Source organism: Alligator sinensis, unplaced genomic scaffold, assembly GCF_000455745.1.
Source record: "Alligator sinensis unplaced genomic scaffold, ASM45574v1 scaffold2165_1, whole genome shotgun sequence".
Taxonomy (NCBI): Eukaryota; Metazoa; Chordata; order Crocodylia; family Alligatoridae; genus Alligator; species Alligator sinensis.
Window position 1 is genome coordinate 317,303 of NW_005843125.1, and position 27,799 is coordinate 345,101.

Consider the following 27,799-nt stretch of genomic DNA (forward strand, 5'->3'; position numbering starts at 1 on the left):
ACTCTTTCCTGCCTATGCAGGGGGTCGGACTCGATGATCTATTGAGGTCCCTTCCGACCCTAACATCTATGAATCTATGAATCTAGGCGTAGGAGCTACAGGATTAATAGCTCCAACTGTGTCATCCATGGCCAGACTGAGGGTCCATATTCTCTATCTGTTTTTAAGCCAGTTCCTCCAAATGCAGAATCTGGGTGGCACTGCAGTGTGCAGACCTGGCGGTTGCAAAAGACATCTTGAAACTAGTTCAGCAACAGCCACTTGGATCACCTCTCAGCAGTGGCTTTAATGTGATTTAAAACAGGGTTAAGCTCAAGTGGCTTTTCAAGTTGTTTATGAGATATCTAGTGTCTTTTGGCCCAAAAGGATAACCCTGATCATGGCCTAATTCAGGGGTTCCCAAACTGTGGTATGCATAACCCCTGGAGGTATGCAAGACCTCTCTGAGGGATATGCAGGAGAAATTGTGTAACGATGGGTTTTTCATAATAATAATTGTTATTTAAGGGGTTAAAATATAAACCATATGCTGGTAGGGGTACATGGGCAGCTGGTAAATCTGGAAGGGGGTACTCAATAGGAAAAAGTTTGGGAACCTCTGACCTAACTCTTTACAGCCTCAAGCTCAGAAAGGAACAGTAGCAGCTAGAGCGAAAGCTGCTCACATTTCACAACTTCAAACCCCCTTCCCCTCACCTCAGCGCACACATATAGTATCTCCTTGGCAGCTGCAGTAAATCTCTCAGAGGCCCTTAGTACCAGGCAACACTTTTGGATCCCTGAAGAACATGTCATATCTGTGTAAGTAGGCACCTCCACATTCTCAGCAGCAGCAGCAACAGCAATACCAAGAAACCAGCCGGCCATGCCCATTTCCATGGCAATCCAGCTGAAGATTCAGGTGCCTTGCAGCCATGGAGCTGTATAAGGAACCATTGACACTTGGCCCGTAGCAGGCCTATCCCTGCCACTCTCCCACTGCTCACAATGTGGATTAATTAAATCGCAGTAATTTACATAATCCATTTAATTATTTGAAATCACCAAGTGGAAGGCCTCAATTTAAAATCATTGATTTTAATCAACTTTTCCATGTGTATTTCAGCTGCTTTCTAAAGAAAAATGCCTTCTCATTGGTTGATATAATAATTACAACATGCAGATTTACAACTAAATAGAACCTTTACACTAGGACTTGGGATATATTCTTACCACCAAAGTGGGCATGCTATAAATAATGTAGATTTATTAAAGCAATTATATAGCTTAACATTTTATATTGTTAGTATATTAGAAAATGGCAAAAGAGAGATTGTTCTCGAGTTCCACAAAAAGTCAAACTCTTAATGCAGTACAAGATCTATTGTGCCAATATACAAAGCTCAAGTTCAAAAGCTAAATGTGTTTCACCCTGATTTTTCTAATAAAAAGCACACAGCCCACTGTATCTCAAAGATTTTTATAGAAACTCATGGATTCAGCATATTTACTTTTTATTTATCATTGGCTCTCAAGGCATTCAGATTTAGATCTTAACATGTTTTGTACTAAATTCAGATTTAATTTTAAACAGGATTTTAAAAAATAATGTATCTGTAAGTTAAATAAAAATTAATTTAAAATGTTAAAAAACTTGGATTTTAAGGAAAAAAACAAAGGATAATTTTTAATCAACCCTGACTGGAAATAGCTGGTCACCCACTGCAAGCCTCATGCCATGGGGAACCTAGGGCGGCCCTTGCTGGACCCCAGCCGTATGTAGAAGGTGTACATGCCCAGCAGGCACATGGAGGAGAGGAAGTACAGGCTGATGTCCAGGTGGGAGTAACCCAGTCCCAGCACATGGAACCACCGGCTTTTCCTCACACCATCATCTCCTTCCTCCTCCAGGACACCAATGATCTCCTTGGACTTAAGCCCTCGCCTTCTCAGGTGCTCCTGGGCAGCTGCATAGTCAACAGCCCGGCGACTGTTATCATCTGTCATCAGTAATGGTGTGGTGTCCCTCTTGCTTAGATGCTGCTTCTTCTTGGCTGCCAAGGCTGCAGCTTTTAGGGCTTGCCATTTCTGAGCGACCATCTTTCTTCCCACAACTGGGTCCACCTGCTCTGTCCTCCTTTGTTCTCCTCCTTCCTCCTCCTCTCTTCTCCCTTTATCCTCCATCCCCACTATCCCATTGCCCTTGCCCTTGACTCCAGTTGTCTCCTCCGCATCCCGGCTGTCCCTGGCCAACAGAAATTTCTCAGGTTTTGTGTACGCAAAGTAGATGTTGACTGGTGAGTAGTGGCCCTTGAGGAAGTGCAGGACGGCTACCTCATCCCATGCATGTTGTCCATTGATCTCTTTGTGGCAGGAGGGGCACATGTCTGGGGGAGGCCACTGCATCTTGGGGAATTTGGGGTCCTCCGTCAGGTCACCTGAACAAATCAGAGCAAACAAGAGTCAAGACACACTTCCAGCAGGTTATGCAGCAGCAGCATGGCCCAGTGCAGTAGGCAGAGCATTTACACTCCTGGCAGGAGATGGGCAACCTTAGAGAGATGTCCCCTCTGCTGCTATAGCCAGGCTCCATCTACACCAAGCAGTGCAGGAAGTGTACCACAGGGGCCCATCCAACCCCTACTGGGAAGTCACTCCATTGCCCCACTCCCCAGTCATCTGCAGCAGCAGCTTCTCACATGCCCTTTGTCACTGGGGACTGTGAAGAGGGGGGGAGATTGTAGCCTTCAACAATGCCAAGAACTAGGTCTCAACCCTGGAGCTGCTTTCTGTCCAGAGACCCTTCCCTGCCCCCACTGGCTGGGACAAGAACTGTCTCCTCTACTTTAGAGAGCAGCAAGGTTTCCCAAAGACTGAACAGTCTCTTCTCATTGTCCATCTCTACCAAACAGTCTCTCCTTCATCCAATTATGTGGCCACACTGCTTTGATCACTAGGTGGAGGAATCTATGTGAATGCTGGGAGTAGGGCCTCCTACAGTGGTGAGAGGGGAGGCTACAGTGGCAAGGAGGAAGACATTTGTTCATCTGTCCATGGGGACACTTGTCCTTTCTTCCCCTTCAGCTGTTAGCAGCTTATATACTGATTCCTCCCTTAAGTGGACTTTACAGGTATGTGGGGGAAGGGAGAAAAACAGTAACCGTATACCTGGGTGGGAGAAGCAGGAATTATTAAATAGAGCATTTAGAGAGCTGTCTTTTGATGAAAGAATTAACTAACAAAGCTGTACCTTCCTACACTTCTTGCCTCTCCCCAGTTGTGGCCAATGCCATCTGTGTTACCTGCCAGCCTCGCGTTGACCCGATTGTGCCTTGACCAAAGCCAGAGGATGGCCTCATCCAGGCTCTTCACTTGGTCCATGGATTCTGCTGCCATTTGTTCAAAGTGCTCTGAGCAGGTCTCGCAGCCAAAAAAGTAACGGACATAGCCTCGCATAGCACCAAGGACCTCTAATGGACCTGGAGGAAACAAGACAGCCCTGTCAAGGCAGCATGCAAAGCTGAGAATATTCTCCATCTCAGAGAGATGCCACAACTGTGCACAGCAACCCCTCTACCACCCCAAACTTCCCTGCACTCCAAGATCCCCTTCATTTCTTCCTGGCTGCCTGCCAGCTCTCTGAGGCTGGGTGGGACCAGCACATTGCAAACACCCCCCAGAGCAGCCAGCATTGGGTACACTGCGAAAATTGCAAACATCCCCCAGAGCAGCCAGCATTGGGTACACTGCCCCATGTAAAGATCTGCATGGGGTACAGCCAAGGGCCAGTCAAAGAAGCAAGGCTTCTCCTGTCATTTAGGACACATGCATCCTGGGAAAGCACAGGATCCTGGGCCTTGTTGGGCAGTGAGGCCCTGATAGGCTGACAGCAATGCCAAAGTCTGACTGTGCAGTCAAAATAACATAGATTCTGCTGAAGAAATGCTCTGGTGACTCTGAATTCAAGGAAAGGTCAGAAGACCTAGAGTTTAGACTGCAGAAAAGATAACTGAGGGGAATTTGATAACAGTCATCTAATACCTCAAGGCAGCTCCAAAACAGGGTGGTGACAAACTGTTTTCTGTGGCTACAGGGGACAGGATAAGAAGCAATAAGCTTAAAATTGCAACTAGGGAGACTTACCTTGGATCTTAGCAATAACTTTCTAACTAGGGGCATGGTTCAGCCCTGGGACAGGTTACCTGAAAGAGGTTCTAGAATCTCCACCACGGGAAGTTTTTAAGTGCAAGCTACATAAACACTTGGATGAGATGTTTTAGACTGGGATGATCCTGCCTTGAGCAGGGGATGGGACTAGATGACCTCCTGAGTCCCACTTCCAGGAATATTTTCCTACAGTTCTGTGACTGCTTATCTCACCCAATTCTCCCACTGAACATATAAGAGCTAGATATCATTTCAAGCTGTGGTCTTGTTCTCATGTGATGTGTGGGGGTAGCTAAATGGAGATGTCAGTACTGCCTTTGGCTCATGAGAAGAGAGTGCCATGCAAAGCTTCCCAGTGATAAAGGCAAGGTACTGACATGCTGCACAAAGGAGACCAGTTTCCACCACCTAGGCAGATGGGAATTCAGGGCTCCAACATATGCCTAGGAGCAGCAGCAACAAAGCCTCTTACCTCACTGCTGTAAATGTTTCATGTAGGGGCAGGGAATCCAGCCAGAAATGAAGTGAAGACTTTGGAAAGAAGTGAGCAGGATGGTGCTATTGTCTCACAGTGCATCACACTTCATGATGCATCTGGTCTAGGGCATTACAGACACCCTGGATATAGGTGATGGATAGAAGATCTCTTCACCCATAGAGATTGTGCCTCTGCATGGCTGCAGAAGGAAAGGGTGCCCAATCTGACAAGTGACTGCCATAATGCTGCTGCTACTGACCCACCTGACCTAAGCTTTACACTCCAGGATTCTACAGCAAAAGTAAGAACCATCACTAAAACCACTGCTATAATAAATGCAGTAATATATAGTTGCTGAGATAGGTAGAACTAGGTGGAGGGAAGCAAGGGTTACTTCTATGCTTTCAGTAGTGGGAGAACTCCTTGTCCCCAGTCTCGAGTCTGCTCCAACACTAGGTTGGCTTCTGCAACTCTTCTGGTGGTCAGAGCCATGTTCCTCACTCCATTTTGGGCACACACAATAAGCCAGTTCAATGCTGTGCAGAATAAATAACATCCAGCCCTATATAAAAGTGACTGGGTTGACTTCTGTGGACAATGACTTGAAATGTCGAATCTGTAACTTTAAATGTCAAACTTGCTGTTTGATAAGTTTGATTATTTTATAAATAAAGTTATAAAAAGGGGGACTGGGTTAACTGTAAGACAGAAAACAGGCATGAGGGAGATAACTGCTTTTTCTCTGATGTCAGAAATTAATTTGGGAACATTGGGAATATGTCTGAAGTTGGTAACAGAACTAGAAGTTATTTGGCAGAAACAATGAAATAGGGTGCTGCTATATTAATTGCAAATACGATGCTGCTATATTCTGAAAAGTTATGGAGGGGTGCCTTGAGCCTAAAAATGTTGAGAACCATGTTTCTGGATTCAGCCAGACCTCCTGGATAGACTTTATTTTTTATGGACAACTCTGCTTCTCCTGGTATCCATCTCTCTTCTCTCTAGTCTCCTAATAATGTTAGAAGTTTTCTGATGCCCATGCAGCATCAGGCAACCGTAAACTGCTTACAACAGGATAGTTTCCACACCACTTTCTGTATGGCCATATTGGCTGATGTAGCAAAACTGGATATAAACTAAATGCACAGTTATCTTGTACCTGCATTCCGCGCACTGTACCGTGATGCCTGCACTGTCAGCAGGTGGAAGAGTGTCCAGATGGAGCAGGAATATCCTCGGTAGCGAGGTTCACTGCCCTGGCAACCCACCCACGTCACACTGTTTGTCAGCACTGCTGGATTTGGAGGCTGATGGGGAAACAGACAGGGGTGAATTTACAGAAAACAACCCCAGTGAAAAACTGAGGGAGGAAGGGAAGCAAAAGTAGGAAGTTGAACCCCAGTGAAGGGATTCAGGCAACCTAATACATCCTTTGTCCCTCCTTACAGTGCAGAAGGGAAACACTCTCTAAGTGTCTTACATCTTTTTTATTCTTCAAGGCTTTCTCCAAGGCTCTGTGGGAAATGTTTGGTTCCTTCACCTCCTTCAGCCAGTTGTCCAAAGAATGCAAGAAATTCTTGACAAAGGGACGTCCAGGAAAGTACTACACCAAAAACAGAGAGGAGGAAATACAGTGAGTGACAAGTCTCAACCCTGGTCATGCCTGAGGAACACAGATGCTGTGGCGACTCTTGGCTTTGGGTCCAGAAAGAGTCTGGAGAAGTTACAGCTTTGTGGGCAACATAAAACAAATGTGCATGTAGCAACACAGTCCATGCCCTAGCTTTGCCACAAATGCTCTCTGTAAGTGAGACACTGCTTGTAAGGAACTCAGCTATGACAGGCCCAGTCGCTACCAGAATGGGAATGGTAAGAGAACACTGGCTGTGGGGGAGCACCTGGCTACCCATGGCTCCAGCTGGTTATGAAGGACCCTTTTCACCAGAATCCCAGAGGCTAGTGTTAGGAAGTCTCTTCATCTGTATTCAGGGTGCTTCCCATATGAACAAATCAACCCCCAGGCCAAGAGCCAAGATCCAAATCTTGATCGCAGCTCCAGATCATCTCCAAGGAACACAGAAAGCTACTTTGACAATAAGCCAACTAAAATCCGATTAGTATCTGCACTTTAAAACCACAAGCACTCTAGGGACTGGGGAATTGAGTGACACACACATCACACAAGCAGAAAGAGAGACCCACATCACAGAGGCATACATACAGAGAGAGACAGGCAGGACTGAAGGACAAAAATAGCAGGTGAACAAATGAAAAAAGAAGAATAAACAAAACAAGAGGCAAAAAGCACTTGGCTGTTACTTATCTGTCATACATAGGAACCCTGTTATGCTATACAATTAGTAAACACACAGGAAAGCAGACATAATCACCCAAAACTAGGGGAGTGGCCATTAATTGCTGATCCTGTCATTTCTGCTGGAGAAATCCTGGTGGCACTGCTCCATCTAGTGGCCAAAGTCTGAAACATCATGGTTCAATCCCCAGCACCAGCTATTTCCAGACTAGAAACAGGTTGACACCCAGCTCTCAATTTTTACAGTGAGAAAACAGCACAAATGGAGGCTGCAAAGTCATCACTCCTGCCCTCAACAGCAGTCCAAGACCTGTGAACTTTGCTGGAGGAGGTGAGCATGCTTGGCAAGCTGAGTTCCTTGTGCTATTTCAGCACTGGATCCTCTGTTGCCTCTCTCTGAAGAGCTGTCCCCTAATCAAAACCCAGTATTGCTACAGCTGTTGGATGCCATCAAAGCATTTCCCAGTACAGACTCTTCCTGTAAGGTTGCAAAATAAGACCAAAAGCCATAGAACCTCTCCACATCTCCTTAAGTATGTGAAGGAGAAGGCAGTCCCCACTCTCCTAAGGGAAGGTGGTGAAGTAGGATATTCATTTAAATAATTCAATAATTCCTCAGTGTTCAATGACAGCCTTAACTGAGGTCTGGCAGTAAGCAGAGGAGTTTAGCAGATTCAGCACAGCTATGCCAAGGCACCTTGCCCTGACCTACATGAATCCTTGCTATCCTAGTCCTGCCCTCCTCACACAGCTAGTCAGTCAAATTCCAACATATGGATAAGCAGCTGCCAGTCATTCATATGCCACAGGAAAGGAGACATTTCAAAGCTGCTGAATCAAGGAGTGGTGCCCTCTGCACTCTGATGATATGGCCAGTTCAGGGCTTAAAGGCAGAGAACAGAGCAGAAAGTTGGGAGAAAACAAAACTTCAAGTTGAGGATGGAAGAAACAGCAGTGCCACCATTACTTCCCCTTGTGGCAGCTTGGCCCAGGCTGAATCATTGTGCATAGGTACATAAGGTTTCAAAAAGGAGTAGCATATGTCAGAGGTGGATGGGGCTGGTCAGGTCACTTGCACAGGTCAGAGACGGGAAGTAGGGATTTTGTTCCCAGCTGAATGGTTGATGCAATCCTGTTTCTGGTAATAGTTAAACAAAGACTGTATCCACATCCAGGGCTCAGATCCAGTGAGAGCCTGGTGTTTACACACAGCCATACCTGTGAGCTTCCTACAGCTTGGTTGGGCCACAGCTGCACTGGAAATGCATGGGAAGGACACTGTCAGGAACATATGCCAACCAGAATGTGGCATTTTCAAACAGTCTGACCTCTCCCAAAGTGGCCTGCCACATTGTTAGGCACCAGTTGAAATGGACTTGGGATAAATTAGTTTGCAAGGAACAGCCTCATTAGCTGGGTAATTAATGCAACAGCTGGCCTTGCTTCTAACCTGACAGTGGGGCAATCCAGTGATTTTCCTCTCTGTCATTGTGGCAACACCCAACACCTGCTCTCAGGACGAGGGGACTGGAGAACTGTTCAGTCAACTGAAGCCTTGCCTGGTTGAAGTCTCCTTAGTGCTCACCTTGGTCAACACTGACACATAGCACTTCAGGGCCTCCACCTGCTCTCCCTCCAGGATGGAGAACTTGGCTGTCTCTACCCTCAGGGAGTGGTGCAGTGCAGATTCCAGGTCAGCCATGTAGAGCTTGGAGCTGAAGAGAAAAAAATGGAGCACTGACAGCCTGGTGGGTCTGTCCACATTGAGAGGGTCACTCCCTTCATGCTCCTCATGTTAGTCATGATTCAGCATCTTAATGCACTCAGGCTTCATAAGGGAAGAAATTTGGACAGACAGAAGAACAAGAGAAAGCATTTCTTACCTGTCAGCATGATTCCAATGGGTTGTTTCTGTTGGGTGCTCTGCATCTGGCACCCTTGAAGGAGGAGGTGTTGTTACATTCTGGGCTTTTAATATTAGAGTCTTGTCATTAATACCAGACAGGCCCCTGAGAAAGGAGGTATAGGAGGATCGTGCCTCCTCTTGCCTGTTAAAGAGGCAAAGACAAAATATGAGAGATGCCTCTGTCTCCTCTCCACCCTGATAGACCCCCAGCTGCCAGACCCCCCGCCCCGGCCCAGGCATATGTGAGATATCACACCCTGAAACAAGAGGAGACTCCTTACCAGGAGTGTATGAAAGGCCCTACCACACACATGCAGTGTCCACCCTCTCCCCATGCATCTACCAGCCCCAGATACCCCCTCTCTACTCTACTTTCTGCAGCCTTCTCTCACCCTAGGTTTCCAAGAAGAGCATTTATTTCTGCCTCTAGCAGCAGAAGGAAAGTGCCAAGTGCTGCCTAGAGTTCCTTGTCAGGGATGTGAGAGGTGACTAGGAAGCACTTTAAATGTTCTACCCTCCTCGGTCTACACCAGCAGTGCCACCCCCCAGGGTGCTTCAGGGAAGCAGGAAGAAGATAGAAAATCTCACGGTGAGTTACTGTCTGCAGCCAGTTCCCCTAAAAGATGCACTTTCCTCTACCTTTCATACAATTCCTGCTCAGCTCTGGAGGGGTCAGCTTTACCCTCTTCAACTCAACACCACCCTTCTGAACAAGGGGCTGTAAAACAGCTTTAAAAGATCTGATAGAAAGGGCGTTCTCTATCAAAGTCTACAGGTTGGTAAAGCAGCTTCCACAGAACCCTGCTGAATGTCATTATCCAGGCAGTATCCAAGCATCCTAAAAGCTACCCACAAAGGCTGGGATTCACACTTCCTGCCCAAGCACAGGCAGCCTGTCCATCATCAGCCCTAACCACAAATGCCAGGATTCAAACCCTCAGTCTCTGGGTACAGCACAGGTAAAGCTTTAACCAGCTAACAACAGGGGTGGTCTGTTTGCAACCTGGGAATTAGCAGGGAAGCACTCACGCAGAGATGCGAGAGAAGGAGCCGTTGCTGACAAGCAAGTAGGCAGAAGGGAAGGTGGCCACGTTGTACTCCTTCACCAGCTCCTCCTCATTGCTCAACACTCTCCTGACAGCAATGTTCATGTACTGCTGCATGTCCAGGGTCACCTGAAATGCCAGATGCTCCCAGGTCAGGCTACCCAAGGCACAGAATGTCCCAGGAACCAGACCCATCACAGCAGTTTTCCTCCGTGGGCAGAGCTGACCTTAGGGAGTTCAGTGGGAAGCCTGTAGCTCCTCCAGGCCAGCAGGACAATTCAGTTCCAGTATAACCCTTCACATCCTCCAGGCAGTGCCCAAACATTACCTGGCCCTCCCAATTGTCCCAAGAGGTAGAAAAACATTAACTGTCATTGGAGACACACAGGGGGTAAGGGACTGGCCCAAACTGGGTGAAGAGATGAGTTTGAAACCCATCAATTTCTGGCTCTTGAGCCCAGGGCTTATTCATCTTTGGAAAACTACTTGGGTCTCATATTCTTCCCTCTGCAGCAAATGGTATGTAATATCTATGGAAACTAGAAGGGGCATAAAGAAGGGCTCCAGACTAATGTTATGCCTCAATGCCAATTAAACTCTTCAGAGGTGCAGGGTGTGGAAGGAGAACTTGCACCTCTGGTCATACTACTTCACAGAAACCTCTTTGGGAAAATAACTGCCCTCTCTTTCTATGTGCTAACAACAACAAGCACAGGCATGTGGTGGGGGGAACATCATCACAACTGCAGGGGCTAGAGCAATATAACATTACAAGAAAACATCACCTCTCTGCCCAGAAAGGAGTCGTTCTTCTCAAAGATAAGGGCCAGGTACGCAACTTTGTTTTTCTGAAAGAACCCATGAACCTCCTCTGTGCTATAAGGGAAAAAAGCAAGACAACAGGATGGGTTGTCACTAAGACAGGAACATTCCCCCCACGTAAGCACTGGAAAAGTGGCAACAAGTGCATAAAGAACAAACAGGCAGCACCACGTGGGGCATAACTCTTCAAGCTGGGAAATGGCCACATTATACAAAATCTGAAGAATCATGGGGTTGAAAGGAACTTTAAGGGTCACCTGGTGCAGCCCTGCAGGTGAGTTGAAGTGCCTGTAGAAGGAACAACAGGCAGGAAAGCCCACATACCAGGTGCCATTCCCAATTTGACTGATTACAGATCTGGTAGCAAAGATTTTTTTTTTTTTTTTTAATTCTCATGTGCAACTCTCCTCAGAATTCTGGACAGAGTTTATCCAATTTTTCCCAGCTGAGATGGCCATTTCCATAATCTTGTTCCCATTAGTTCTTCAGCCTCCCCCACCCCTACAACCCACATTCACCACCATCAGGCATACTGAAAATTGAGGTGCAGTATTCATTTTGGTTTTAGGCCATGCCTAAGCTATCTTCTTTAATCTCTCCCTCATCTTTAGCACACAGTAGCCCTAACCCTTGCAATATTTTTCTTTGGGTTTATGGAGGTTTTTCATTTGTATGGCTGGAAGTGTTTTGCTAGGTGTTTTAACATCCTTTGTGAGGTCTTAGTTTGCTTTGGGGCAATTCTCTCTTTATCCATAACACTTCCTGACTACTCACACAGCTTTCTTTGCTGATCAGTTCCTTTTTTTAATTTCTTACAGGATTCCCATGTACTCCTAATACCATATTTTCTGGCATGCAACACACCCTGGAATAAGACAGACAACTTGTTTTTCAAAGTCAGAATGAAGAAATAAAGATCTGTCCTTGTAATAAGTCACTGAGTAACAGCAGCTCAGGAGTCCAGCCTCGCTCACTACTTTGTTTCCTGTGGAAGATGTGCAATTTCTTCTTTTTGTCCCCCATAGCAGAAGCTTGAGCAACAGAAACTGCTGTTGCTGTACTTCCTTGCTTATAGTGCACACCCCAATTTACAATTTGTGGGGGGAAAAAAGGTGTGTCTTGTATTTAAAGAAAATCGCATATCTTTGAGGTGGTTCCTTTATCCACTTTGGTCAGGAGCCCTTCCCCACAACTGTTTCCCCCATTACTTGGGATACAAGATCTAGACAGTATGTGCATCTTTGACTTGCAGGAATTCCAAGTCTCATCCACATTCAAATCTCTGGGCTCCATATGTCAGCTAACTTCACTTGGTTCCCTTTGATTTCTGAAGGGAAGACTTTGATAAACAAGTACCTTAGTACTGAACAATTTTTGTTTATCCTTTCATTTCTTTTTAATGATGCCAATGCCTAGCCATTTAATCCTACTGCTTGTTTTCTCTGATCAGAACTTTTGAAATCAAGAACCTTAGTTATAGACCTAGTTTTGTTTATTAAGTGTCCAGAAAACCTCAAAAAGAAAGCCTGGGAAAGGCATCCAGTCCACTCCCAAAGGAATTCAGTTAGAAATGATAAACGTGAGTGCTTCTAAAGTGAGCACCTGATTACTGTCATTATCAACGTGTGTAAGAACCTAGATTTGGAGCCAAGAAACATAGCAGAGTATCCATGACAGAACTGCTACTAAAAGCTTTGTTATGGATGAGACTGTTCCTTTCCTGATCTCTCACCCCACAAGACACCAACGCTCCCCCTGCCCCTGGAAAGATCTCATCTCTGAGCCCAATTGCATGCTACTATATCTCTTTCTCTCACAAACATGCACACACACTAAATACAATTGGTACTGGTGTTATTCCATTACCCTCCAGTTACCTGGCTGGCTCCAATGGGGGATAAACATCCTGGTACTTCTCCAGGTGGGTGATTATGCCCTGTCTCAAGGCCTGAAGGCTGGAATCAACATCTGTAGAGGGAACAAAATACACAGAGCTTAACCCCACAGCAATCTTCACAAGCAGCCAAAGGTAGTATCTGTTGGCTAGTAGCCGACACAACCTGTCCCAGCTCCAGCTCCCATCCATACTGGGTCCCTCCTGTCTTGCTGCCACATCAACTTCGCCTTGTAGAAGAGGGATCAAAGAGCTACTGGGCCTTACTGGGCACCTCCCCAGTCCATATGGCAGTCTCTGCAGCCCAACGGTTAAGGGATCAGGGCAGAGATGCACCTCTTTTGTCAGGTTCAAGTTTCACTGACACCCTGCAGGATTTTCCCTTTCAGAGGCAAGGGGTTGTCCTAGAGCTCCCTCCCACTGGCAATGCCCCACCTGCCCAAGTCAGGGGCACTGCTCTCCCAGCCTGCCCCAGCTCCAGAACTCAGCAAGCATGAGGGCTGGCTGCAAACTGAAAGGAAACAACTCTGCAAGGAGAATTCTGACCGGGGCTTCAATCAAAGGGTTAAAAGGCAACTGAATACTCACGAGAGATCCTCTTTCCATCCTCTGGGCTTCTGGAAAAGGCCTCAAAAAACTGAAAAGAAACAAGAGACAGTGAGTTAGTGTGAGTGTCTTGACAGCACTTTAAACCTAGAGCACAGGGATAAACAGAACAGTCCAGCCCACAGAGCCTGGGAGTGGAGTCCAGAGACCTGGGCTCTATAGCTGGCTCTGCCACTGATCAGCTGAGAGACTTGGGCCAAGGTTACCAATCTGCAGGGAGAAGGAGAATTGCTTTAAGATCAAGGGATGAAGAACATGGTGTAGAAGGTACAATCCATTAATTTCCAAATAGAACAGTGTGAATAGAAGTTGCAGATTTGTACAAGGTCTGTGCAGCTTCTAGGAACATACAGATCAATTGTGCATGCACTCACATGCACACATTTGTTCTAATCAACCAACACAATGCAAATTCAACAACACTCCCACAAGCAAACTCATTCAGCATTTCAAGTGGCCTTTTAGCCAACGCTTTGGTGAACAAACAGATCTTTGCACCCTAGAGGGCAAACACCAGCTGAGGCTTGACAGATTAAGTGAGAGGGAGGGAAGTAGAGGAAGTAGAGTCACCTGTCAACCTTCCCAGAACTAGCCCTCAGAGGTCCTGTCTTGTGACACCCAACAAGTCGAGGCTAGTGGACCTGGACTGTAGGAACAGGGTGCCAGAGGCAGCCCCCTCACAAAACAAGAGAGCATTACAGAGAAATCTCCATGTACTTCATTACCTCAGGGCCATCCTAACTCCAGAATCTGAGCGTGCAGGTTTTGAGAATAGGTTTCTAGCTTTACACTTTTAAACAAAGCCTTTTAACTGACCCTGTCTCAGTTTTTACCAATTTAACAATTGCCTCAGCCTGCAGGGACCCTGAAACAATTGAACTGAGTGGCATAAGCTAACCTGATCATTTTGCAAGATCCTCTGTCTGAAACCTGACCAGTATGATATTATAGGCCAAGAGGCAATCAGCACATTCTTACACTCCCTCCAGAAGTGGTGCAATCACCTACCCTGGAAATCTTCAAGAGGAAACTGGACAGTCACCTCGCTGGGGTCACCTGACCCCAGTTGTCTTTCCTGCCTACTGCAGGGGGGCTGGACCCGATGATCTTGCGAGTGCCCTTCCAGCCCCTGACAATCTATGAATCTATGAGGTACCTGAGTTAGGATAGCTTACTGCTCCACCACCTAGTCCTCTCTCCTCCAGCAGCAGCAATCTGAGCAAATGCTTATCAGACTGAGGACTGTTGATCATCACCAGCATTCCAGCTCATACTCACTAATTCCCCACCTTTCCTTCCGCATAACTAACCTCCTCTTTGCTTGTGTCCAGAAAAGTGATTTCCATGGGAGTCTGGGGAGTTACTGATTTACAATCACTCCTTCTTGGCCACCAGCTCCATAAGGGGCATTTCCCAACCAAAGCTAGTGCAAGGCGGAGACAGAATGGATGTGCATCAGTGTGCAAGGCACTATCCTTAAGCAGCTGGGACTCGTGCTTGCAGTTACCAGGAAGGGAGAGTTTCTTGTGGATCTTCTACCCTTGTTGCAGACACAGCACAAATACAACCACTCACATGGGGAATCACTAGTGTGGGCACCACTTCCACCAGATTTTGACCAGTCAGAAGTTGGTGCATACAAGGTAAAGAAAAAAGGAATCAGAGAAGTCCATGCCTCTCTATCACCTCTGCTAGCACATAAAGGCTGATAAGAAAAACCCACAGGATTTATCTTTGTGGAGAAATGAGCAGAATATTAAAACATTAACCAAATTGCTGACATTTTTTTCCAACAGCACTCACCATTTACTGTAGGCAAAAAACAGTCATGTTAATATTTAGATGTTTTTATAGTGACCTAGAGGTTCTGAGTGATGTTCAAAAACCCAATAACTATCAGAGGATAACATACCATTCAGATTCCCAAGGTAGATGAAAACATAAGTTTTGCTTTCAGGGACAAAAAACAAGTGTGTTTTCAGAGAGATTCCTGACCTACTTTACCATAAAATCCTACTGGAGACAACGTGCAGCAGTTCTTACTGCTATGTAGCAAGGTAACATTAGCTGTTAGTGAACAGTAGGGTCCTGACTTTGCTTGGCTACATTACAGATGCCTTGTCTTCACTAGGCTTCTAGTGCAGGATAATTAAGATTACCTCACTTAAAAGCAAAACACGCATTTCTTTTTAGATATGAAGACATAGCCAGAGATTTGACTGTACATCCTGCTAACTATCTATTAATTAATTTGACTTAACAAAAAGCCAGAGAATAGCACAGAAAGTGAATAGTGAAAGGAAATTTTAAAAATCTTCCCTGCTTTACATAATTTGAAGGGTCACAAAAATGTGATGATTCTCACCAAGAAGGATTTTCATTGACCCTTTCTCTTTGAAGGAGTTCTTGGAAACAGTCCTGTGTTTGAGTCACAGCATGTTTGTGGCAGACACATTTTAAATAGACAGACACTGTATTTCCCTTTGCACCAGATCAGAGTGCACCACACCATTCCCCCAGCCAGAACTGATTCAATCCTTAAACATCCACTTTCATCTGGGAAGGAGCACAGGCAGTGCAAGAGCCACACTGGGCCACTGAGAAGAGAGTGATGGAGACTTTGTTGGCTTTGTCCCCCGGACTCTAAACCTTGGAGAGCGCTACCTATGGAGACTCCCAAAGGGAACACACAAAAGGAACAGCAGCAAACCTCCAACAAAGACTCCTGTAATGTGCTTGGCATCCTGTGTGTCCCTGTGTCACTTTGTAAATAATAATTCATAGTGAAGTTTTCCTGTCCCCCTCCTTCTCCTGTCCAAACTTCAAAGCAATTCCAAATTCTGGGGATTAACCACCTGTTAAGAAGACATCTCTGAAGGTTTGGCTGAAGCCAAACTTCAATCCAACATAAGCAAATATTTAAAGTATATTTATTTATACAATTCGCTTCTGGGTATGGGACCAAGGGGAAGAATTAGAAGTAACAGCCATCAACAGCAGAGCCATCAGGCATCCTCAAAATAGCTTGCAGATGGGAAAAAATTTCTCTTGGTGTCTCTGTGGCACAAAGACCTAGTAGCATAACCGGAGGGGGCAGAAGAGCACCAGACGCAGATGCCAACTTTGGGAAGAACCAAAAATAGCAGCCCCCATGCTAAGGGCCCAACCATCACCCCCGGCAGCCTGGTTGCAACCCTGCTACCCAGGAAACAATAAAAAAGGGAAGCCAGGTCACCTGTGGTCACCCCCACAGTGTTTGCGACAAGACCTGAAGTATTTCTTCCAGCATTCTTGAACAATTCTTGCATGCAGCTATGCCCTGCCTACCCTAATCCCTGACAAGGCTGCATATGCACATTGGATTCTTTACTTCCTACTCTGGAGTGCAAGGAAGAGGTGCTGCATGGTTTTAAACAGCTGCTGTGTGTCACTCCCTAGGGGGCTGCACTTCACAAAGGGGGATGTGGGGCAATTCCTAGGTGCCAAATGTCATTTGGAAAGCCCTTCGGGAGGACAGGGGTGTTACCCACATAGATGAGTGAGATCCTCACTCATCAGAGCAGACAGGAAGGCCACAAAAATGGCTCTCTTAGTCAGAAGGGGTACTCTATCACACAGGGTGCTCAGCTAACAGGCACTCTCAAGAGGCCTCTCTCCTAGGAAATGAGGGGGACATCAGTGCTACTGGAGGGTCTCCATGGCAGTAGGCCACATATAGATGTCATAGATTTCATAGACATCAGGGCTGGAAGGGACCTTGGAAGATCATCGAGTCCAGCCCCCTGCCCAAGGGGCAGGAAGTCAGCTGGGGTCATAGGATCCCAGCAAGATAAGCATCCAAATTTCTCTTGAAGGTGTTCAATGTAGGTGCATGAACCACCTCCGGTGGCAAGCTATTCCAGACCTTGGGGGCTCGGACAGTGAAGAAATTCTTTCTTATGTTCAGCCTGAAATGGTCTTGCTGGAGTTTATAACCTTCAACCTTGTCATCCGTTGGGGGGCTCTGGTGAACAATCATCCCCCCAGATCCTGGTGAACACCTCTGATAAACTTATAGGTGGCCATCAGATCGCCCCCGAGCCCGTGCTTTTCCAAGCTAGAGCCCCATAGATCTCAGCCTGTCATTGTAAGGTCTGTTTTCCTGACCTCTGATCATGAGCGTGGCTCTTCTCTGGACTCTCTCAAGCTTCTCCACATCCTTTTTGAATTGAGGAGCCCATAACTGGAAGCAGTACTCCAGATGCAGCCTCACCAAGGCCAAGTACAAGGGGAGAATGATGTTCTGGGATTTGCTTGAGAAGCATCTATGGATGCAAGCCAGCGTTTGGCTTGCTTTACTGGCTGCAGCATCACACTGAAGGCTCATATTCATCTTGTGGTTAATCATGACCCCCAAGTCCCTTTCATCTGTAGTGCTAGCCAGCGTAGCACTGCCAAGCCTATAAAGATGCTGCAGGTTTTTCCTCCCAAGGTGGAGAACCTTGCATTTTTCAGTATTAAACACCATCAGGTTTTCATCCACCCATTTCTTGAGCCTGTCACGGTCAGCCTGGATCACCCTCCTGTCCTCAGGTGTGGATGCTTTACCCCAGAGTTTGGTATCATCGGTGAACTTGGCCAGTCCACTTCTGACTCCAATGTCCACATCATTAATGAAGATGTTGAACAATCTAGGTCCAAGGACAGAGCCTTGGGAGACTGCACTGGTCACAGGGCACCATGACGATTGACTTACATCAACCACCACCCTCTGGGTCCGACCACGGAGCCAAATCCCCAGCCAGCGGATCGTGGTAGACCTGAGGCCGCAGTTGGCCAGTTTTGCCAAGAGGTGATCATGGGATACCAGATCAAAGGCTCTTTTAAGTCAAGATATATGACGTCAATCTCCTCTCCCTTGTCCAGGTGATAGGTCACCTGGTCATAAAAGGAGATAAGATTGGTCAAGCAAGACCTACCCACAACAAACCGGTGCTGGCTATCCCTCAAGACATCTGTGACAGCTGCTCCCTGAGCCACAAGGCCCATAACAGCTTCCCAGAGACAAGCTAATCCAGTTTCCCCTGGCAACCTTTTTAAGGGACAATTCATACATAGAAAATTCTTCCTCCCTGCCTTGTTCCCCATAGCCAGAGAACCACCCTATATACTAAACATTTTTTGCTATTGAATCAAGATAAACAGGTTTGTGAATGTCTGAATTGGCCTGTGGCCAATTACTGTTATTCAGCCCCTCTCCAAACAAAGTCAAAACACCATGCAATATGCAGACTGGGGACCAGAGCCATTGAGGAACTGATCAAGAGACTCTTGGATATCATATCAAACAGGCTGCAGCCCTGATACCAGGCAAATGAGACAGGCTCTGCTTTCCTCCCATCCCATCCCAGCCCCTGTAAACTTTACCTTTAAAGTTGGGTACCCAGTTATTCTAAAGTCCCTACACACTTTCTCATTGGATTCATCGGCACAGTTGATGGCACCAAGTATCACCGCTGGTCTCCATTCTAGAAGGACAGACAAAATGACAGACATGGTTAAAAGAGCTGAATTACCTCTGCATTCAGTGCAATTCCAGGAGCACCTGCTGTTAAAGAGCAGGTGCTAACTCCAGCCTCAGCAAGTACAAAATGGGGAAGAAACACAGCATATGAGGGGAGTGAGGGATTTCAGGGGCAGCTTTTACTAGAGGGCAATCAGAGGTGTGCTGATTAGATTACAGACATTCTCTCAGCTACTCCCATTATAACCTCACCCAGCAAAGGAGTCCCTGAAGGAGTTCCCAGCTACTCCAGCCTATGATCTTTGCCACAAATCACTGTATGAAATGCAAGAGTAGAGCTAAGCCTGAGGGTGTCTACTGTACAGCACTTACCCTTGCATCTGCAAAACTACAAGGTGCCCACTGGCACGCTAGGGCAGCTTCTACTCCTAGCTAAGAAATATATTGATTATGTGAGCAGAGAGAGTTAGACTGGTGGGGGCACAAGGCAGAGGCTAAGTCATGGGCCCATCCCTCCTCTCACCTACATATGGTATGACTTGTACTAACTTAGCCTAGTGGGATCCACATAGTCAGGGAGCACAAGGTAGAGCCCTGCTTACTCGCTTCTAAAACTGGTTCTATATGCAGTGAAAGTAGTGCGAGTGTCCATTTCCCAGACACAGACCCCACTGGCTAGTCCCACAGAGCCCTATGGAATACCAGGTACATCCCCCCTCAATCTCTGTCCTTTTCAAACAACTAAGTGCTGACACTTGGATTCTGCACTTCCATGGTCAAGACCTGACCTCTAGGAGCAGCACCTGCCTCCTGTGTTTCTAACACACCATACAGAGAAGTCACTTTAGCCAGAACTAAACATAAAGCTGCCTCTAGAGTAAAGGATGGCAGCTGTTTAACCACGCAGAGCAGATACTCTGCAGTAGCTGAGCACAGCAAGTGAAGAAGAGCATTCTACATGAGTCAAATCACTCAATTAATACAGCACCAGCAGATTTTAGTGACAAGGTGAATGCAGTGCTCCAAGCTGGAATGTGGTCAGCACAACAGGGCTCAAACCCTTTGGATAATGCAGGTGGCCATGGGACCCTTTCATGCTCCTGTCAAGGCAGGAACTCATTCTTACTGACCTGACCTCAGCCTGCTCCTTCACCAGCATCATGCCCAAGCTCCATACCCAAGCCATGTTTGACAACTGGTGCAGGAAGAACACCACATACATAAATGGCAGGAGCACTCAGCATTTGCCTTGAAGGGCTCCTCTCCAAGTTGTGCATGGGTTGGCAGTGCCCACATGTCTACTACTTGAGGGATCAGTGAGCAGCGTGTGCTAGTGCTAGGATCCCGCTTCCAATGTAGCACTGAACATGGGCCCCTTTCAGTGAGGGTAGAGGACAACTCCGAATAGCTCATGGTACTCTCGGCAACTCCCCTACTGTTCACAAACCAAATACCCACAGTCCAGCCCCAGCATCCCCCCTCCACAGCCTGAGGATGCAGGGATCACAGCACCACTGCCCGGCTCCTGCTTTCCTTCCTCTCAAACTGCCATAGTGTGAGTCTGTGCAGCCAGGATGAGTGCTGTGAACTCCTAGATCTCAACTGCAGGCACTGGGGGAGGAAGGGAGGGAGGGAAGAACCCTTCTGTTGAGGCAACAGCCTCTTCCATGCCAACATGAGGAGGACAGTGTCCTCCCAGCCCCTCACAGGGACAGGCTGAGCTGAGAGTCATGGGGAACAGAAGAGATCTGGACTAGTGCCAAGGGCAGAATTGGGGAGGAAGCCAATTCAGAGCTGCTAATCCCTCCTTCATAAACACTGGTTCTCAATGTCCTTGTGTGCAAAGGCTGATGAATCCAGAACATTTTGTTCCCATGCTCCCTTCCCCCCACGCAAAAGATTGGAGGTAGGGAGCTCAGCCAGCCCATGAATTGCAGAGCTTGGGCTCTGGCTCCGGGGCGCAATGTTGTAAATCAGGTGTGTGACTGCTACTCCATAACATACAAGGGGCTGAGGCCTTATCAACAGTAGTGGTCATCATGAGACACATTGGGCATGGAGACCCACCCACCACAGGCCAGAGAGAATCAATTAGCTCATTCTAGCCAGTCGATTCCCAGGACCAGAGAGCAGAAACAGAACACAGAACTGTGGAAAGCAGCCAAAAGTTTGTTGGAAATAGCAGCAGTGGGCAGGCAAGTGGAGCACAATGAAATCCATTAGCTTGTCTTCCAGCCTCCTGCCATGGCTGTGTAACTTAGAACAGTTAATATAGAGAAACTCTTGGGGAGGCCAAAATGTTACTGGCCAGCCAAGCACACTACCATAACCACTAGGCAGATGTTAGCACAGCTCTCACTGTATAGCTACATATAAATGCCAGCAGTAACAGGTCTGGGAGGAGGGAAACATTAGCCATCAGCACACAAGGGATCTGCATTCAAGGGAAACACCAGCTCCTTCATATATCCCAGCGCTTACAAATCACTGCTTCTGGCACAGAATCCAAAAGACATAGAAAAGTTCTGTGCTTTTATTGCAGGGGCAGAAACAATACAGCCCACAGGCCAGATTTGGCCTGCCAGGCTATTATATCTGGCCCACAGGGCCCCTCTAAAATTTAGACAATTATTACCGGATGAGACACCGGTAGCAGGAAGCGCCGGCTACAGCACCAAGCAGCTCAGGCTCTGGTTGAGACGTGACAAACCTCAAACCTAACTCAACATGCCTAGCCCTGTCCTGTCCCACCATCCCCCCAACCCCCAGAAGCTTCTGAAGACCAGAAGCTTGTGCCTAGCAGAGCCTCCTGCCCTGGCAACCCTGTGGCTGTTCCCCAGCCCCCCCTCCATCCTAGAGTGGAAATTCAGGTAAGAATGGGCCGGGGGGAGGGGTTCATGGGACTCTAGCATGTGCCACTCCCAGCTAGAGTGCCAGGAGCACCACATGGAGGCACGGAACTGGCCAAGCCGGATGACGTGGGACTTTGTGCAGCTCCTGAAACTCTAGCACATCACTGACCCAGGCTGGCTCTGTGCCACACTGTGTGGGTCCCAGCCATGCAGCTGGAATCGCGTTCTGCTGTGATGGGATGGGCTAGCTCTCCACCTCCCACCATACCTCCAACATACACCCACACCCTCCCACAGCCCCCCCCTGCACACTGCCCCCCCCGTAACCCCATACCCCCACACCCTACCACAGCCCTCACACACTCCCACCCCATCAAAACCCCCCATACACCCCACACACTCCCAATCCTCCCACCATACCCCAACACACTCCCACAACCCACCATAACTCCACGCCCTACCACAGCCCACACACACACTCCCACCCCATCATAACCTCCTCACACCCCACACACTCTCAATCTTCCCACCATGCCCCCAAACACACCCAGACCCTCCCACAGCCTCCATACACTCCCACCCCACAACCATACCCACATCCTCTCATGCAATCCCACCCCAACCACATAATCCACACCACTCCCCTTCCCCCACCCACCCCCAACCACACAGCCCCCACATACACCCTCTTATCCCAGACACACAATACATAAGAGTGACTGTATTTTAGCTATTATGCAATCACCTCTAGATACACTACACAAATACACATAAATCAGGACAAAAATATTTTTTGAAATCAAATTAAAATAAGTTATAGTAGATGTTTGATTTTGTTTTTAGTATAGAATTGGTTTTCTTTCCCCCGGTTTCAAGCTGGCAACACTCCCAAAGGAGTACTTCCAGAGCAAGGGGAAGGATGTCTAATGGCAAAGGTCAGGGGCAAAACTTCCAGTCCCAAAATGGTGACCAGGGGGCAGGGCACCTATCAAGGGGCGGGTCTACCCTTGCAGCCCTCAACAGCTCGCCAAAACTTGTTAAGTTGCCCTCCAGCCGAAATAATTGCCCATGGCAGTTTTATTGCATGAGAGATCCACGGGGCATGCTCCAGGCATACATGTGCCCAGGAGAGTGGAGCATGAACATGAGCTTGGGAGGTTTCAGATCCAGGCAGCTACAGAAACACTATGCCAGAAAGGGCGGTCCTTTCTCTCCTTTGCCGAGAAGAGTGAAATATCCTTCTGCCCAGTATAAATGGAGTAAACTACCTCATATACTTAATTTCAGAGCTCTAAAGACCCATGCTTAATTCTTATCTGGCTGGCAGGGAACTCAATTTACTTCTGGGGCTTTGAGGTGGTTAAGACTACTGCAGTAGCTGTTAACCTATACGAAATGAAGGGTGGGGTGGTTGGGGCTCATGCATGGGGCTCATGCATGAAACTACTGTGGAGAAGAGGAACCAACACAGGAGTTCAAGGGACCCTCAGGAGCAGGGCTCTGCTGCTTGGAGCATTCACATCCTTCCCTCTACCCTTTCTCTGCAGAATCCATAAGATGCCATAACATGCCAAATGAGGCCATGGAGTCCACTGGCACCATTTCGTTCAAAAGGAGATGCCAGAGCCCCCTACAAGCCAGCATGATAAACCACATTGGTACTGGACACTGGCCCAGAGTCAAACACTCCCTGCAAAATAAGCCAATCAGAAGGGTGCTTTCCTGCCTCTCATTGGACATAGCCTTTGGTAGGATTGCAAAGAGAAAGCAGTGCTAGCCAGGATCGAGCTCTGTGCAAACCAATGCTGTGCAAGCTGCCAGTCCTGTCCTACAATACCCAACATCCTGCTATTTCAGTCCTGAGCTCTCAGACAACTCTGCCAACGCCACTTCACTCTGACCCCCAGCAGCCCTACTATTCCAGTTCTTCCAGGGCTGGATTCCTGTTTCAGCTTCACCAATGCCTCAGTCCTGACCTGCAGCACTTTATCCTGGTCCCCAACCTGGGACGCAGGCTTCCCAAAGCTCTCGCATTCTGACCAGAGCTCATGGTAAGAGACATGGCAAGACCTTTAAGTAAGCAGAGATAAAAAACAATGGCAGTGTTGAGAAGGGATGCATTAGATAGGATACAGGACAGGTATGTAAAGCAATGGCAAACAGAGAAAGCAGCCCCCTCTCCTATTAGAGCAGATCCACAAATATGGGGCAATCAAGGAAAGTGACAAGGCAGCAATTTAGCACCTATCAAAGGATCACAACCAAGGGTAAAACATGACACCATTAACCTATGGAAGCCAAGAGTTTATCAGGATTCAGGACAGGAAGGACATTTATGTGGACAAGAACTTCCAGTTGTGCTAGACAGAAAGGAATTACAATGGCTATAAACCCACACACTTCAGGAAACAAGCCAACCACCACCTAGTGGGCCTGGAAATCAAGGTCCTTTAGGAATAGGCTGTTCTACAATACGGATTCTGTCTTCTTTTTCCATGGCAGCCAGTGATGGTCCAAGTCAGAGAAAAAAAGTGGGGCTGAATGGGCCACTGCTCTTTACTCTCCTGAGGAAAGTTTGGTAATCATGGCCTACACAGGGCTTATGAGGCAGTAACTCCTCTTTTTCATGAGTATAGAGGGGAATTTCTAAGGCAGGGGTGTCAAAGTTATGGCCTGCAGACCAGATTCAACCACAGAGCTGTGTCATTTGGACCATGGTGTTACCTGCCTCAATGTAGCGCACACAACGTGTCTGGTGTAGTATGCATGGGGCACGAGGCTGGGTTAGATCAGGTCCACAGACCAGTTCCATGTGCTGAATCCCGTGTGCAGGGTTGCTTCCAGCACAGGTACCACAAGCATCATGTTCCCCAGACCAGCTGCCCTTGTTGCATGTAGTTCATGCCCTGGACCAGCCACATACACAGACCTAGCTGCCTTCTGGTCTCTACTGATCAGTCCCAGGTTCCACCCCCTCTTCTTAATGAGGCCCAAGGGGCATGCACCTGGATCTGCACAGCTTAATTTACTCAAAGGGTCAACACACCCCCACCTCCCAGCAAGATTTCAGTTAGAGGCTCTCCAAGTCCTGCAAGAAAGTGAGGATTAATCCCACTGACCCACTGTGAAAAAGCCAGGTGGCACAAACTCTCAACAAAATATCATCTCTTGGCACAAGAATTCAAGGCAGATTGGGCAGGCTTCACTCCTCATTGCCCCACAAGGTTTCTCCTTTAAGATCAGCCTTTGCCCAGTCAGATTCATGGAGCTTTTCCAACACTTTAATTTATGGGATTCAAGAGCAGAAGTGGGCAAAATGATGGATCCAGAGGGCAGCCAGACTCCATTTCCCAGAAGCCCCTGCCAATGAGGCTGGAGCCGGTTTCCATGGAGACCCCAGCAGCAGCCAGCTATGATAGCTGGGGCTGTGGTTCCCATGGAGATTGGCCCCAGCAGTGCTGGCAGGGCGGGGAGCTGCTTGGGGGCTGAGCTGGGATCTTGCAGCGGTGACAGCGTGGTCCACAGCCAGAGCAGACCTGCGATCTGCAGCCTACGTGCTCCAAGCAGGGACATGCAGGGTGTGGAGCGCGGCTTTGCCCCGGCTCTGGACCATGCTGTCACTGCTGCAAGATCCCAGTTCAGCCCTGGAGCAGCTCCCCACACTGCCATGCACTCTGCCAGTGCTGCTGGGGCTGGGCTCCACGGAAACCCTGGCCCCAGCTATCACCACAGTGGCTGCTGCTGGGGTCTCCATGGAAACCAGCCACAGCCACATGGGCAAGGACTGCCGGGAAATGGAGTCCGCTGCAGGCCAGCTTCGGCCAGCAGGCTGGACTTTATCAGCCCCTGTTCTAGAGCCATCAGAGAAGCAGAGACCAGATTTCCTCTAATGCCCTGCGTTATACACAGACTTTTGGGCCAGAATACAAAAGAGGAGGGGAAAAAACAAGTCCTGTCTGTGCTGTCATACAGACATTGCAAGGAGTCTGGACTTGCTTGCACCCTCCTGTTCAGGCAACACCAGTGCACCCACATGTATGCCAAAAGCTAGACCAAGAGCTCACTGCTGCCTGCTTATTTGAACTGTGTTGCAGTAGGACCTAACAGGCCCTTGCAGGCAACTGCACCAAGCCCTGAGCTAGAGTTCAGGAGAGCTGTGCCAGGCCCTCACAGCACCCACCTCTATGCAGGGAAATCACAGGGGCAGCATTCATGTAAGAAATGGTGTCACTAAAGGGACAGATCCCCCCTCACACCAAAAGCAGGGTGTATTTTCTTCACAGGGCAGGAAACCATAGATTCTTAAGTGGAGACTCTCCAGCAGAGGCTCTCTGTGTCCTTGTTTGTTGAGCATCAAGCTACCATCTGTCCATGGCATGTGGGAGCACAAACATTTCACAGCCACAATGTCAAGCCCAGGCATTAGAGCCAACACAAGTTAAAACAAGTAGTACAGCATCTGTCAGCATACAGTTCCACCCCCTGCTACCCGCATGGGTCACCAGTTCCAGTCAATCATGAATACTGTTAAGCATTTTCCCAGGGGGAACAACCAGGGAGCTACTGTCAGCAACTCCCGCCCAGCTCAGTGCACGGGTACAGCATGTGCAGATTGGTTCTCTCTGGCCTGCGGGGGTGGGTGTCTGTGCCCAATATGTCGACCACTGCAATATGTCCACACCCCACTACACAACTACATACAACTACCATCCTCACACCCTCCTGGTTATAAACTCCCATGTAAGGCATGGCTAAACCTGAATCGACTGTGATCAGGCTATGGAGCCTGCAACAAAATGAAACATAAAATGAGCCTTACAAACTCACCATCGTGTCCCTGTGGCAAAGGAGTTCAGACAGCCCAGCATATATTAACTAACTGACTGCCCTCTATATGGTCCACCAGAGGGAGCGAACAAGTCTGAAAGACTGCAGTAATATTGATGGATCTACTCTTAAATGGTTGGAGGAGTCGACTTTCTGAAGTCATACACGAGAAGAAGAATGTTGACCACAACCACTACTGTTGGTAAGGCCTCAGCCCCTTGTAAATATACAAGTAGCAGTCACGCACCTGATTTATAACATTGCACCCAGAGCCGGAGCCCGAGCCGGAGCCCGAGCCCTGCAACTCATGGGCTGGCTGAGCTGCCTCCTTGGCAGTAAGCCTGGACTGGACAGCATTAACTCTCTGCCTGGCCCTCCTCTTCTTCCAGAAGCTAGTAATCTCACTGTGTGGTACAGGGATCCACACACCAGAGGACCATCCCCACTTGTGCCAACGTCCTTCCGGTAGGTTCTCCCTAATGCTCCCTCTGTCAGACCGAGAGTGGGAAGCAAAATCCATTACTACTTCTGAGGCAGCTTAGGATCCCCAGATTGGGACAGAAAGCAAAATGTTATTCAATGACCAGGCTGGGTGTGATAATGGGCCACCCCATTACCGGCCACCACTCTCCAGAAGGATGAGTAAGGGAAGGGCTGAGGCACAGCACACTCCGGAGCAGGGTGATGACAATGGATCCCAGAGATGCAGAATAGCTAAACCACCCCCCTGTGTTTTTCAGCCGGGATCATTATTCTTCACCGTCTGTCCTAAACTACACAGCGTGGCACCATGCATTTCCAAACAACTACCACTTTCCACTTCAAGGGGGGGGGGGTAGTTTATCTAGCTCTAGGTACCTACAGTTAGGCCATCAATTAGGCTGTTAAACACTTAAGGATCCCTTGGGCTGAAGCGGACTCTGACGTCACATGAAGCCTTGCGGAGGCGTTCACCCAGGAGGCCCTTTCTGGAAGCCGTCTGGGGCCAGGCAATGTTCCCCGCCCCGGCCCAACCTTGACCTACAAAGGCCAAAGCTGCAGCCGTGACCGTCCAGCACGGGGGGCCCTTGGTGGGAGGCCAACGCCTTCCTCGGAGAGACCTGCCGGGGCCCATCTGAGCCCGGGCTCTACGAGATGCCCCAACGCCCGCCCGAGCCTGCGCTACCGGGCTCTGCCGGCACAACTCCAGCTTCAAACTCCTCCGCCGGGGCCAGCCCAGCCCTCCTGCCGGGCCCGGAGAGCCGCAGCAGGAAGGGCCCGAGGGGGCCGGGGCCGGGCACTCACCCAGGATGTCTGCGGCCAGCGCCCGCCACGTGGGGGCGAAGTGGACGCAGTCCCCGCACCAGGAGGCGTAGAACTCCACGGCCCAGGCGCTGCTGGAGTTGAGCACGCTGCGCTCCAG

The 27,799-nt window shown here is 48.3% G+C and overlaps 2 protein-coding genes across 2 annotated transcripts in view; both read right to left on the reverse strand.

Annotated features, from left to right (window-relative positions):
• LOC102374695 (sulfhydryl oxidase 1-like) overlaps window positions 1–879 on the reverse strand; it is a 60,308-nt gene extending 59,429 nt beyond the window's left edge. The window contains exon 1 of the mRNA XM_006037491.3: window positions 697–879. Coding sequence (XP_006037553.1) covers window positions 697–879 — 183 coding nt within the window. The remainder of the gene's footprint in view (window positions 1–696) is intronic.
• A 383-nt stretch (window positions 880–1,262) lies between these two features.
• Window positions 1,263–27,796, reverse strand: LOC102374951 (sulfhydryl oxidase 1-like; the record flags this gene model as incomplete). Its single annotated transcript, XM_006037492.3, has 12 exons — window positions 1,263–2,417; window positions 3,282–3,458; window positions 5,787–5,934; window positions 6,108–6,230; window positions 8,527–8,656; window positions 8,825–8,989; window positions 9,877–10,022; window positions 10,679–10,769; window positions 12,593–12,683; window positions 13,198–13,246; window positions 18,622–18,722; window positions 27,682–27,796. Coding segments are annotated over 12 exons (2,043 nt in total), but the record flags the coding sequence as incomplete, so codon positions are not given.
• Between the last annotated feature and the right edge of the window lie 3 nt (window positions 27,797–27,799).